Below are 14,731 nucleotides of genomic sequence, written 5' to 3'. Positions count from 1 at the left end.
TTGCATAGGCTTGACCCCTCGCCTCCTGTTCTGTGCCTTCTTTGGGAGGGCGGAGCTTCTGCCCTGGGTAAGGCCCAGCACGGTGTACCGCCTGAACTGTTCTTCGGGGGTGACGCTTCCCTGCCGGCAGAGGAGACATCGATCTCAGTAGCTTCTATCAACCTGTAATAATAGCCTTGGCTTCCTGGTGACCAGGCACAGTCAGCTTGGGGCTTGACTATCAATTGTAGAAGCTAAAGTGGCGTCCCTTCCTCAAGTGTGCTTAACATTTGGGTGCATTAAGTAAAAAGACTGGAGCATATGGAGAAGGCACTGAAGCACTGGCCAGCCCTCTAGGTCAGTTTGGACCCCCCTTCCCTGCCAGGCTTTACCTGCAGGCAGATGGCTGGGCCCCGTGTAAGTTGATCCTATTTTTCATTGCCATGTGTCAGAGTTGGGGGGATGTATTAGTCCATTTCTGTTGCTTATAACAAAATATCTGGAACTGGGTAATTTATAAAGAAAATGAAATTTATTCCTTGCAGTTTCAGAGGCTGGGAAGTCCAAAGTCCAGGGAACACATCTGGTGAGAGTTTTCTTTGTTGGTGGCTTTACTGCAATTCAGGGGTCTCTCATGGCAGAAAATGATGGAGAAGAGAGAGACTAACCTCTCACGTGCTCTTCTTTTAAAGCCCTAAGAACACGCCCCTGACCACCATTGTTAATCCATTCGCTACAACATGGCCCTATAACCTAATCACTTCTTCAAAGCCTCACCTATCAATACCATAATAGGATTTCCTGCCCTCATCAGTTACAGTGGGAATTAAGTTTTGGGGGGGCATTCAGCCCAAGGCAGGGGGAACACATGTTTGAGAGGGTATGATGGCACTGTTGATCTTGACCTCAGAACAGCAGGGGGAAGCCAGCTTGTCCGCTGCATGCTCTGTCGGAGGCTCCAGAAGGGGATGTGATTCTGCTCTGTCGGAGTGAGCTCAGCAGTGGGAGCCGTCCTACCCTCCACAGGGAGCTGTTTGATACAGGGACATCCCGACTGACTGAAGAGGAAACCCATTTATTACCAAACCATGCAGGAAGCAGGCATCTCACCCCTTCCCTCAGACTCACTCCATTCTAGCACCATCCCCATGGCCAGCCCATTCCTGTGCGGGATTTGTGGGGCTAGGGTGAGGCATAGGGCTGGGGAGGGGTTTGGTACCACTCAGCAGACTGACCACTGAGATCAGAAGCACGGCCACATGATTCCTGTTCCCTTACTGCAGTGGAAATCTTTTCACAATAAAAGGCTAAAAACCAAAACCAAAATAAATAAGTATATATGCACAGTGAAAAATATAAACAATTTTGATTGTTTTGTTTGCATTTTAAATAAAAAACAATTTTGTTGTTGCATTTTAAATAAAAAACAGGGTACATCCAGTTTTTTGAATAAATATGTAGTTTTTTGTCTTTTTAAGAAAGGACCATTGAAAGGCAGAAACATCTAGGGAGAAGACCCAGTGTCTGTAATTCTCTTGTGTCTAGAATGAGCTGTGGCTCTGATTCAGTTATATAGTCCATCCCCATGTCCTGTGCCTGGCACGTGGCATGTGGGAATAGTTCAGGAAGCTCAGGCGAGTGAGTGAATGGGAACAAAGTGGCCAGCCCTCTCGTACACCTGCCCTTGTGGGTTTTCTCAGGGATTAGAATTGCAGGCAGGCAGGCAGGCAGAGGGGAGGAGAAGTGTCTGGGTGAGGACCCTTCTCCCAAGGCAGAGCATTGGCCCCCCAAGCTGATTCTCTGCTCCTGGAATTTTCTTCTCAGGAAGCCCTGTGATAAGCTGCCTTTGCTTTCCAGAGCCCTCATGCACGGTCGATGTCGCACAGCCTCTCAGAAACCCAGGCAGGCAGAGGACCTGCAGGCCGTGAGGCTGGTTGCATGCTGGCCTGCACTGCCAGCCTCAACAGAGGGTCGGGCAGGATAGTGGCTTCAAGAGATGGAGAGAAATCCATCATTCTATCGTCTTTCCTCCTCCTGCCAGTGGAAACCCCCCTCCTTCCTTCTCAGTGTGGTAGCGGACTTAGGAGGTCAGAGTCTGCAGTCAGGCCAGAGTTCCAGGAGCGTGGCCTTGAGCCTCCATTTCCTTATCTGTAAAATGGGAATGGTAGAAATGGGCTTTGGTGGGGCCTGGGGCCTGGCAAAGTCCCTGAAGGTCCTTGCAGCTCTGTGTTTCCATGAAATCATTGTGGTCACCTCAATCTGACTCACCCAGTGCTCACTCAGTGTCAGGAAGGGTAGGGCTTCACTTCACTGTCAGGGCTGGCTCCTGCAGGGTGGCCATGAACCACTGTTCAGGTTGTTCACTGCACAAGGGCACCCTCCTTGTGTGGGCTGAAATCCAGCCGTGTTTTCCTCTTAGAGCCTTGTGCCCGGGCCCAGAGCCACAGCTGCCATTGGAAGGTTTGGCTCTTCTAATTTTCCACAGGCACTTTCCTGCTAAGCAAGAGACCGGTACACTGCGGGGGGCAGGGTTATTTGTACCAAGGGGTCATATGGGTTGGCTGTGGCCCTGAGCTCCTGAGGTGACCTGGGCCGTCACACCTGGGACTCACGCAGAGGAAGCCCCCCTGCTGGGCCTGTGCTTCTCTCGCTCCCACTGTCCTCTAGTAGAGAATGATGGATTGACACCCTCATTGGCAGGTAGAGGAAGGTGGAGAGGGGGTTAGTGCCTCAGCCAGACAGAGGAGGCAGGCTTCCCGAGGGTGGCACCGAACGATTGCCTCTTGGTTGATCTTCGCTCAGAATGGAGGCCGTTAGCTTTCAGCCGCTGGGATCTTCGGTGAGTGTGGCACATTTGCTTTTGAAGATCTTACCCTTGGCTACGTGTCCTTGTTCATTTGCCAAGGCTGATGAGAGAAACAAGCCAGGCACACTGCTGTGTGATGCGTTTTGACAGCCCCTCTCTAGGTAAGGGTTGCTGGGCCAGAGTGGGGAGCGTGTCGTTCTAGGTGAACCGATCCCTCTTTAGCAGTTGATGAATGGCCGGTCTGTGGTGTTGCAATGTCGTGCAGCTCCACCATGTGCCCTAAATCCATCTGAGCCCAGGACGTGCTGAGGTCATCAGAACTGCTGTGTTTTATGTACAGTGTGAAAGCGTCTGTCTCATTATGGCCCCCTGGAGTACGGAGCCATGGACACAGACGCCCACGGGGCTGGGCAGGCCTGATTCTGCCCCCTCTTGAGTGCCCACCCTCCCGCGCCTGGGGACGTCTGCTGACACTGCCCTAGAGCTGGCTGTGTGACTCATACTGGACACATGTGTCTTAAGCAACTGAAAATAATCTCACAAAACCAGTCTCCAGAGTGGGCTCCTGGAGCTAGGAAGCGTGGAGGGACACACACAGCTGAGACCTCTTACCAAGGCCAGCAGCCCCTGATCACCACTTCAGGGCACTAATACCCCCAAGAGCCCTTGTACCACTCAGGATGCTTGGTGGCAAGTGACAGTCCTGAGGAAGAAGAAGTCTAAGAGGAGGAGACTCCACTTGGCTTACCTCTGTGCAGGCTTCCATCTTGGGCAGGTGGCCACATGGCCGTCATCCACTCCTGCTCCCAGTACATGTCTCAGATTAGAGTCTCACTAGCCTGTCTTGGGTGCAGGGCCATCATGGTGGCCAGGAGGACAACACAGACTGATTGGCCAGGTCTGGCTTATGTTCACACCCCAGCCAAACCCAGGGCCAGTGATATGCCACTTTGGCCAGCCGGGGCCCGGTGTCCACCTTTGGATTCCACATGCTCAGCTGCCTGGAGCGGAGGTGGTGGTTCCAGAGAGCAAGCAGGGCATCAGCGCAAGGAGGATGGGCCGGTGTACCAGCTCCAGTGAAGCAGCGCATGTGCACCATGCACGTGCGTGGTGCAGTGCCTGGGCAATGCGGTCACTGTCTTGGCCTTCCTCTCCTCTGGGTCTGGGAAGAAGCTATGTGCTGTATGTGTATCAGGGCTTCGTCACAGGCAGACAAAAGGACGGATGGGTGCATTCTGTCAAAGCAAGTGATCTCTCTGTGCCAGGTTCCATTCTGGGTGTTAAGGGCACATCAGTGAGCATCACACACGGTCCCCACCGCCCTGGCTTCAGTACACAAACAAACGTGGTATTAAGTAGTGCCATAAGGAAGGCGGAGGTGGGTGAGGTGTGGGGAGGGGCATGGCCTCAGCACGGTGGTCACTCTTGGAGGAGGGGACAGAGTGAGCCATGTGGGGGAAGAAGGTGGTGGGTGGGGTGGGGGAGCACCCAGGCAGAGAGGGATAGCATGTGACAGGGTCCTGACAAGAAGTCACTGTGGCCCAAGGCGGTGAGCAAGTTGGAACACAGTGGGACATGAGGCCAGAAGGGTGGATGGTAGGAAAGGACCTTCTCACATGGATGCCCGTAGGCCACAGTGAGGACTTGAGATTTTATGCAGGGTCCTGAGATGCTCCCGGAGAGTTTTGAGGTGGGTGCAATGTGATCCATGTGATGCTTTTTAAAAGATCCTGTTGTCTCCATTGGAGAAGTGGAATCTGGTGATGGGGTCAGCCGAGGGGAGGGACGGAGGTGGTAGCAGTGGAGGTGATGAGAAGGGTCAGATTCAGGCTTCATCTAGCAGGTGGAGCCGTGGTACTTGCCGGTGGGTTGGATTTGGGGGGTGGCCTGAGCAAGCAGGAGGATGCTGGTGCCGTTTCCTGCTCTGGGGAGGTCTGGGGGAGGAGCAGGTTTGGGGAAATGTCGAGAACTCTCCTAGCTATGTTATGGTCCGTCGAGGTAACCATTAGACTTGCAGATACTTTGTCATGTAGGTGAAAGCCCAAGAGGAAGAAGGCAGGACCCCGGTCCCCGGCTCCCAGGACTGTCCTCTGTGCCAGCAGGCCTGGGGGCGAGATATGCAGCTCTGCTGATCCCCTTCCTGTGTGGCCTTGGCCACAGCGGGGCACATGTCTGGCCTCTGCATCCTTGGCTGTAAGCTGAGGCTTCTGTGCCTCACTCAGGTTCTGGAGCGAGTCAGTGAACAGCCACTGTCACTGGGAGATTGGCTCAGGGGTAGGTGCCACCCAAAAGGAGGTGGGACAGACAGGGGAAACAGTGGGGCAAGTGCTCTGGTCTGGCACAGAGGTGCCCCAGTCTGGCGGCTGGCAGGGTGGGAACTTGCCTGGGTGTGTACATGAGTAGCTGATGTTTGCATCAGTGGGCAGGCATTTTTGGCGCTGAGTTTAGCAGGACGCCAGTCAGCTCTGGGGCCCCAGGCGGCCCACTTAGCATTGGCTTTGGAGAGGTCACTACTTTACATTCTCAGGGTAATCGTGGCTGCTGTGTTCAGATTTGCCCTACTTTCTGGCACTTTCTCAGTCTTCTGAGTCTTCCTGTGTCCTGCCCATAACCCCCTCCAGAGGGAGTCTCCACCTGGATACCCTTGTAGTCAGCTCTGTTCACACAGCACTACAGCGTGGAGTTGGGGCCCAGCCCTGACCCCACAGCCCCCAGGGTCATCTGCCTTGAGAGCAGGAACTGGGGCCCATTAGGAGGACTGAGAGGGAGGGAAGCTAAGGGCACTGCCAAGGCCAGAAAGCCCCGAGGCCTCTGCCCGACAAGCTAGGAGTGTGTCATTGGGGTGACAATGTGGGGAAAGCAGAGGCTGGGTACCAGATGGCCAGCCTGGCCAGGCCCTTGGGGCAGCCCTTTGAGTTCACTGCCCCTCTAGGGAGCAGCTACTGGGGTGTCCTGGTTTCAGGTCTATAGTCACTAATGTGAAGATCTGGGATTCCAACTTGGGCTATCTGTAGAGAATCCCAGAAGGGTTGGCACCACACATGGGGTGTCCAAGCCTGAGCATTCAAAGTGGCATCAGACCAGGTTCAGAAATAGACTGGCTTCCCAACCAGGGCCAGGGTGGGGCAAGACGCCAGTGCAGTGAGGTTCCCAGGGGCCCAGAGCAGGTAAGGCCCTCGGAAATGCAGGTGCATTGGTGATGGGACTGAGGCTAAGCCTCAGCATCCATGCCCTTGATTACAACCCTGGGGGAGAGGGCTTGGGCCTGGGCGACCCAGGGCCCTGAATTGGAGTCCTCCTTGGTCCTCAGCTCTCTGGGTACCCTCCCATTTTCCCCAGCGTGGTCTGCAGACCAAAGGCAACAAATACCTCATAAAGTGTCCTTGCACGGTGGGGGTGGGGCAGGATGAGACAGAACTACCGGGTGAATGGCCACGTTTGGGAAAGTATCTGATGACTGAGGGGGTGGAAGCTGGAAGGAGGATTTAGCAATCACAGCCAGATTTGGGGAGATGTGTTGCAGGGTCCAGAATTCAGATTGGGCAATTCCCACTAGTCGGGGGCCGAGCTGGCGGCAAAGCCTCCCTGGGACCAGGTCTGCACAGGCTCAGTCTCTGTGGTGCCCTGTCCCAGGGCCCGGGTCAGAGGGCGTACTCGTGAAATAGTTGCCAATGAGCGAGTGAATCATGGAGGCCTGAGTAGGATGAGGCTTCCACTTCACAAGAAGAGAGAAGTGAGCTACAGGGAAGGGGGCCCCAGGGTGGTGGTCCAGCACTCGCCCCACCCCCAAGCGGCTGGCCTCACAGCTCGGAGCTCAGCTCCTGCAGGCTTGCACAGCAGTGTCCCAGGCAGGTCTTCTGCTCGCAGTCTGCCTGCAGCTTAGGAATGTGACCAGCAAGGCCAGGCCTGGCTCGGCCCCCATGCCCTCCCAGCCCAGCCCAGGCACAGGGGCCTTGCCCGGGCAGCTCTGATCACATCAGTCTGTGGCTTCTCTGGTTCTTTGCCAGGGGAGGAGTGAGTGAGAGAGCAATGCAGTTGGACACCAATTTACAATTTCACTGAAGCATGAAATCGCTTCCTTCCTTTACCAGATTATACTTAAGTAGAAAATTGACTTGGGGCAGGAGGAGTATATACTTTTGAAAATTAAAAATGGAGAAGAAACTTCATTGTTTTGGGTGTTGTGTGGGGTTTTTTGCCTCGTTTTCAGCAGGAAGAAGGCAGCACCAACTTCAGGGGGGCGGGACACTGGAACACAGTCTGTTTTCTGGCCAGTTTTTCTCCATGCTCGTGATGTTTGCGGCCTCTGTTTGAGCCTCATGTCCACAGCACTGAACTGGGGTCCTGGGTCATGCCATCAGCTGGACGTTAATAAGTGCTTTGATCCCCCAGTCAAGCGGGTGGTACAGACCATCACTCTGAGCGCTGTGCCCTGGCCTGAGAGGGCAGACTCGAGAGGCAGGTGGGGGCCTGCTGGGGCCAGGGAGGCTCCACTGGCACCAGTGTTCCAGCTGCTTTGCTTGGGACAAAGCTGGATTGCTTTAGTGTTTGGCACATCCTGCTGTCACCCCAGGCCTTTATCTTGGTCTCGAGGGTGAGTCACTGGTCAGCAGGACTCACCTCTAGACTCTCACTCATCCCAGCTGGTTGAAGAGGCCTCTGGAGACCCCTGGATTGGGAAAAGATGTCTACACTGAGCACCAGGGCCATGACGGTGGCTCTTGGCCAGTACTGCTTAGATTGAGCTTGGGACAGAGCGCACTGCAAGCAGGACGGGGGGTGTGTAAGGCCCCGTTTGTGTGTCCACAGCTCCTTGGGGATGTTGTTTCAAAAGTCCCCCACAGCAAACCCTGCAGGAACCAGTCTCCCTGGGTAAGTGGAGGCAGAGGTTGGGCTCAGACTGGGCAGCCTGTGTGAGAATCCTGGCTCTGGCACTTTGGGTAGCTACTGGACCCCTCTGAGCCTTGGCTTCCCCAGCTATAAAATGGAGCTCACTAGAGAAGCTTCCCCTCAAGGACTGTCCCGAAGGTGGCACACGGCCAAGGGTGCCCATTACTTAGCACTGCCCTGATGTGCCATATGTGTGTCCCTACACCATACATGTGTCCCCGTAACCACAGGAGGCAACCCCAGTTCAAGCTTGCCCAGCAGTGGCTTGGCTCTGCCAAAGATGTCTGTCCCAGAGCTGGTAAACGGATGAGAACAATACCAGCTTCTGCAGGGCAGGATGAGACCCTGCCACTCACCTGCACTGTCCTCCGACATGTGGCCGAGGGGAGACTTGGTTTGGCAGAGCTGGAAGGGGGGAGGGGGGACAGGCAATGCATCTGGGGCTGAGGGCTGAAGCTGCCAGGAGGGCAGATGGCTAGGAGGCCCCCTTACCTGTGGCTTGTTCCCCGGCAGGTTGGTGCAACATGTCGGTCAGCGTCCATGAGACCCGCAAGTCGCGGAGCAGTGCAGGCTCCATGAACGTCACCCTCTTCCACAAGGCCTCCCACCCCGACTGCGTGCTGGCCCACCTCAACACACTGCGCAAGCACCGCATGTTCACCGATGTCACACTCTGGGCAGGCGACCGCGCCTTCCCTTGCCACCGCGCCGTGCTGGCTGCCTCCAGCCGCTACTTTGAGGCTATGTTCAGCCACGGGCTGCGGGAGAGCCGGGACGACACAGTCAACTTCCAGAACAACCTGCACCCTGAGGTGCTGGAGCTGCTGCTGGACTTCGCATACTCCTCACGCATTGTCATCAACGAGGAGAATGCCGAGTCGCTGCTGGAGGCAGGCGACATGCTGCAGTTCCATGACGTGCGTGATGCTGCCGCCGAGTTCCTGGAGAAGAACCTCTTCCCCTCCAACTGCCTGGGCATGATGCTGCTGTCAGATGCCCACCAGTGCCGCCGGCTGTATGAGCTATCCTGGCGCATGTGCCTGGTGCACTTCGAGACGGTGCGTCAGAGCGAGGACTTCAACAGCCTGTCCAAGGACACGCTGCTGGACCTCATCTCGAGCGACGAGCTGGAGACCGAGGACGAGCGGGTGGTCTTTGAGGCCATCCTGCAGTGGGTGAAGCATGACCTTGAGCCGCGGAAGGCCCACCTGCCCGAGCTCCTCCGCAGCGTGCGGCTGGCCCTGCTGCCATCCGACTGCCTGAAGGAGGCCATCTCTGGAGAGGCCCTCCTCATGGCAGACGAGCGTACCAAGCTCATCATCGATGAGGCCCTCTGCTGCAAGACTAGGATCCTGCAGAATGACGGGGTGGTCACCAGCCCCTGTGCCCGGCCGCGCAAGGCAGGCCACACGCTGCTTATCCTCGGGGGCCAGACCTTCATGTGCGACAAGATCTACCAAGTGGACCACAAGGCCAAGGAGATCATCCCCAAGGCGGACCTGCCCAGCCCCCGAAAGGAGTTCAGCGCCTCGGCCATTGGCTGCAAGGTCTACGTGACTGGGGGCCGGGGCTCCGAGAACGGGGTCTCCAAGGACGTCTGGGTGTATGACACTGTGCATGAGGAGTGGTCCAAGGCTGCGCCCATGCTGATCGCCCGCTTTGGCCACGGCTCAGCTGAGCTGGAGAACTGCCTCTACGTAGTCGGGGGACACACGTCCCTGGCAGGCGTCTTCCCAGCCTCGCCTTCCGTCTCCCTGAAGCAGGTGGAGAAGTACGACCCTGGGGCCAACAAGTGGACCATGGTGGCCCCACTGAGGGATGGCGTCAGCAATGCTGCAGTGGTAAGTGCCAAGCTGAAGCTCTTTGTTTTCGGAGGGACCAGCATCCACCGGGACATGGTGTCCAAAGTCCAATGCTATGACCCCTCAGAGAACCGGTGGACAATCAAGGCCGAGTGCCCGCAGCCATGGCGGTACACAGCCGCCGCCGTCTTGGGCAGCCAGATCTTCATCATGGGAGGAGATACGGAATTCACAGCTGCCTCAGCCTACCGCTTCGACTGCGAGACCAACCAGTGGACGCGGATTGGGGACATGACTGCCAAGCGCATGTCCTGCCATGCCCTAGCATCAGGCAACAAGCTCTACGTTGTGGGGGGCTACTTTGGGACCCAGAGGTGTAAGACCCTGGACTGCTATGACCCCACTTCAGACACGTGGAACTGCATCACTACGGTACCCTACTCGCTCATCCCCACGGCCTTCGTCAGCACTTGGAAGCACCTGCCTGCATGAGGAGCACCTGCAGAGCCCAGCCAGGTGAGCCCCCAGCAGCCTGGGCCACTCCGGGCCCATGGGAGGGTGGGAAAGGGGGACGCATTCCTGCATATTCCCACTCTGGGCAAACGTCACCATGCCTTCAGGGAAGCTGGGTGGGCAGCGGGTGGCTGATGTGCTCTGGGGCTGACTCCTGGCCCTGCCTCTCACTCACAGTTGACCTTGAGCAAAATGACAGCCCCTCTGCAAAATGGGACGATAGCCCTTGGCCAGCACAGTGGTTCCCAAACATGGCCACACATCAGAATCACCCGGGGACCTTTTGACAGTGCCGTGTGGAGTTGAGGCCAGCCTGCCAAGTTTCAGGGCACAATCTCCACGCAAGCCCACTCTCCTTCTGACACCAGCTGCAAGGCAAGGGGCTTCCCAAACCACCCTCAGGTTGGACAGTTGGCTAGAAGGACTCCCAGAGATCACTGAAGGCTGTTATGCTCACAGTTACAGCTCATTACAGGGAAAGGATTTCTGTTAAGACTGGCCAAGGGAAGGGAACATAGGGCAGAGTCCAGGCGAGTCATCCTCTCCCCATGGGATCAGGACAGTGTCACTGTCCCAGCACCGATGAGTGAAAGTATGCAGGAATTGTTGCCAGCCATTGCAGTTCATGCGAGCGTGATGTCCGTAGTTAGTGTTGGGGCTCCACCACGTGGACAGGGTTGGTTGATTGATTACTGACATGGCTACTCTCAGTCTCCAGGTGGAGTGACACAGCATGACCCAGACCCCCACCCTAAATCACATGGTCGTCAGGTGTGGCCACCATCCCCCAAACAAGAACACTCCCATCAGCTGTGTCGTATATCACCTCCTGGAAGCTGAAGGCAAGGCCACATTCTCCACTACACAAATGCCACGGCCCAGCCACACTCAGAGCTGTTATGCCAGAACCTCTGGATATCAGTGCCGTGGGGCAGCTGGCCCAGGGTTGAGTCCTGCCTCTCTGGGGGCAGCTTCGTGCCCACTGGAGTTCTAGGGAACCTCTGTGAGGTGGATTAGGTGAAGTCGTCTCTCTGCCCGCAGAGCAGGGTCTGCTGCAGAATGGGTGCCCCTGAGTTGCTTCTGTTCTCTGTGTTCTTAGCATCATCATGTGGAGTCATTGTGTGGAAGCAAGTGCGGGTGACAGCGGGTAGAGAGACAGTGACACATCAGGCCTCTGGGGAGGTGACAGGAGGGATGGTGGGAGATGCCCTGAGGGGTTTCCAGGAGGAAACTCTCCTCTGGTGCTGGTATTATCTCCTGAGGGGCTGGGTTTGGGGGTGGGGTCTTTCCTGCAGCTTGTGGGGGTAGGATCGGAGGCTGCAAGAAGGTTTCCAAGCCAGCCTGGGTAGGGTTAGGGGCCAGCATGGGTGGTGGGCTTTGTGTTCTAGCACACCCTCTGATCAGGTCCTGCCCTTTTCCCTTGTCCCAGCTCAGCCCCCATCCTGGGCCCCTCACAGCTGGGGTGGTGCAGGGAGGCATAGGTCCCCAGGGGGCTCTAAATCTGGGGTTGGGCAGGAGACCCCGCGGTGCTGATCTGCCTCAAGCACAAGAGGAGATGTGGAGGAAGCTGCTTCTGCCCACCCGGCTGGCACCAGCGGCCGTGCCAAGGGAGCCCAGGCCCTTCACTGTCCCACCTGCCTCCGGCTGCTGCAGTGCTAAGGGACCACACTGGTCCCATGTGCAGGTTCAGCTCCCTTCAATTCAGGTCACAGGAGCCCCACCAGGAGCCAGCCCAAGCCAAAATACCATTTTCCTCAGTGATCCAGCAGCTGCCGGCGGGAGTGCTAAAAGCTGTGCAGGGCGGAGGCCGTCGCTGCCAGCCGGGAGCAGCCCAAGCGCAGCTGGTGCTTCAGCCAGGAGCTCGGAGCCTGTGAAGGCTTCGCATCTCTTGGCGGGGAGGTGCGGGCGCTTGGGCTCATCAGGGCAGCTGGCTGCCTGGGAACGTGGCTTTGTTCTCTTTGAAGGCTTTTCTGTTTTGTTTTATTCTAATCCATTCTCTTCCTCTTTGGGAGAAAAATCTGACCCACTGAATTTCTGGCTCCTGCGGGGAGTGAGCTTCCACGAGGACACTGGCATTCCCTGCTGATTCCCAGGTGCTGCTCTCCTGTACCTGAGGAAGCTGGGCGGTCACCTGGGGGACTGGAGATCCCTCCCACCTCAGGCCAGCCCAGGCGGGGGACCTGTCAATATGATCTAGAGGACTTGAATAGGGAGGAGGAGGAGCCAACTTCAGAGTCAGCTTTTGTTAAGGGCAGTGATGAGAGGAGAGCGATGGTGGTGGTTTCAGGGCACTGTGGGCTGCACCCGGTCCCCACAGTCTTGGTGGCTGTGACTCGGGAGGCGCATTCCCATGCCCAGCTGAGCACTGCGTGCCTTTTGTTCCATTCAGAACTCCTCAGTCCTGGGGGTGGGTGGAGCTGTCCTCAGCCCATTTAGGGAAGAGAAGTGCACACAGGTTAATTGCATAAGACCCAGCCAGTCCCAGGCCCACTGAGAAGCCACGCCCAGACCCTGCCATCCCAGCACTGTGTCCCCAAGGTGTTTGTAAACATCTCCAGGCTGCAGGCTTTCCCGCTTGAGGTTGCTTTTAGGCTTCAGCTGCTGCCCTGCAGTCTAGCAGTTTCCTTCCTTCTTGTGGGCCCCAGCAGCCAACCAGACTCAATCTGTCCCCTCAGGCTGACCCTGGGCTGTTCCCATGCTCTGCAAAGCTCTGCCTCCTGTTCAATTTCTGCTGCCTGGGCAGCTACAAATATCTTGGTTCTCTTCAAAGTCAGGAGCATAAACTGGGCTCCCTAAAGGGCCCACAACACAAAGCAGAGCCTGACCCTCCCCAGGTCTGAGGGGACCCTCCCCACCTCTCTTTAGCTCCCCAGGACTTGGAGCCACAGGAAGCCAAGCCTGTATTGCTGAGACAGCCACCACTGTGCTGCCGGGATGGAGCTGGAGGAGAGTCTCTAGCTCAGCAGCCACAGACCAGGACCTGATGTATGGACCTGCGTGGGAAGGGGCTGAGCCCTGGACCCAGGACAAGGCTCAGGAGGAGCTGGGACAAGCATCGCCATCGAGGATCAAGTCAGGAAGGGCCAAAACACAGTGCCCCTGCTGCCCCCCACTGTCCGTCCTGCGTGGGCACCCAGTGACCATGGCAACCTCCACTGAGCCTGGCCACCATGTGGGAGTGCCTCAGCCAGTGAATCAGCCATCTAGATCGTTATCTGCCGGTGCCTTGGCAGAGATGGTTCTGTACCCATCTGCCCCTCCAGTTCCCCTCCCTGGCCCTGCCGTCCTGCAAGTGTCGCTGACTTTCCTGATTCCACACTGGGCTAGTTGTTCCTGTGGCTGTGGGACTCCGATGTAAGCTCAGGATCTCACCTGGAGGTCCCCTACACACTGCAGCCTCTCCCCATTCCCCAGTGACGTCCCTTGTTGTCCCTAAGCGCTCCTTCCCTACCCTGGCAATCTGTTTTGACTCTTGGCAGGTGCCTGCGGCTATGCTGCATTCTCTGTATTCATGCTCTCGTTTAGTCCTCCCAGAAATATTTGTCATAGGAGCTGCTACCACAGAGCTGGCCACGAGGACTTTGGGAGTGCAGGCAGTGGGCATCAGATGAGCAGCTAGGAAGGACTGGAACAGGATGTGAGCTGATGTGCCCACTCTGCAGGCGTCTTCGAGCCAGCCACCAGGCTCCTCACCTCTGCAGCCCTGGCAGGGAGAGGCTGCCCTGTAGGGACTGCCGTGTTGGAAACTGAACTCCTGCAGGGCTCCAGGGCCAGCCCCTTTGCTCCAGTGTTGTAGTCAGACACATGTCCCAAGGGGACAGCGGCCAGCACTGGCGGGGGGACCTTGGAGCTGCGTGTGGGCCCCTGCCTCCCCGGGTCACCTGCTAAGGGTGGTCTCGCTGTGGACATTCTCTCCTTCTCTCTCTCTCCCACTGAATGCCCCTGCAATCCTTCTCCCCGCAGTGCCTGTCCGGCCTGCCTCTGGCCTGGAGGGCTGTAGAGTGTCGGGCAGGCGTCCAGGCCGCGAGCGTACCCTCTCTTCATGGTGGGGGCAGGGAGAGGCTCCAGTCCAGCTCTGGGAAGGGCCACACTCGTTAGTCCCCTGTGGAGCTCAGTCACTGCCGCAGGAGGGACAGTTCAGCACATTCCATCTCACCTTAGAAGTTGTTGCTACAAAGAGGAAGTCCCAGAGCAGAGGACTAAGGGTTTCCACCCGCCTCCCGAGTGGGCCTGGCATGGACGTGAGTGCCTGGGGCTGGAATCTTTGTCAGCGGAGGCATCATCGTCATTCATTCCTGTGCTAGCTCTGGGAAGAGGACACCACCCTGCCCTCGATGTCTGAATCTAGCAGGGCAGACCCTACCCCAGCAACCCATAGACAGACAGACGTCCACTCTGCAAGCTGGAGGACTATCCTGTTTCACAGATGAGCAAACCAGGCCTCCAAGGAGCAGCTGCCAAGAATCAGGGGGTCCCAGACTGGGACGAGCCTGAAAGCAACTTTGTGATCCAGGAGGGAACATGAAGCCTGGCAGCATGGCTCCCAGGTCCTCTGCCTTTCAGGTGCCATCTCTATGTACTCTACAACTTGGACAGTTGGGGAAGGGGGTTGCATGCCATAACCCCTAACCCCTGGCACCAGCAGCTTTTGTTTAGTTTAAGGCAGCGTGGGGCCTTGCCACAGCAGCGTGCAGTGTGCTGGGCCAGGCCGGGCCCCAGAGGTTCGGGTTTGCCATCTTGG

The 14,731-nt window shown here is 57.0% G+C and overlaps 1 protein-coding gene across 1 annotated transcript in view; it reads left to right on the top strand.

The window, feature by feature from the left end:
* The window catches only part of KLHL25 (kelch like family member 25), a 39,945-nt gene that overhangs the window by 20,787 nt on the left and 4,427 nt on the right, over nt 1-14,731 (top strand). The window contains exon 2 of the mRNA XM_063090657.1: nt 8,189-9,993. Coding sequence (XP_062946727.1) covers nt 8,200-9,969 — 1,770 coding nt within the window. The 5' untranslated portion in view covers nt 8,189-8,199 and the 3' untranslated portion in view covers nt 9,970-9,993. The remainder of the gene's footprint in view (nt 1-8,188; nt 9,994-14,731) is intronic.

Source organism: Cynocephalus volans, chromosome 3 (genome assembly GCF_027409185.1).
Source record: "Cynocephalus volans isolate mCynVol1 chromosome 3, mCynVol1.pri, whole genome shotgun sequence".
NCBI classification, from domain to species: Eukaryota; Metazoa; Chordata; class Mammalia; order Dermoptera; family Cynocephalidae; genus Cynocephalus; species Cynocephalus volans.
The sequence above is the reverse complement of the archived record's forward strand: the minus strand, read 5'-3'. Positions and strand labels throughout refer to the sequence as shown.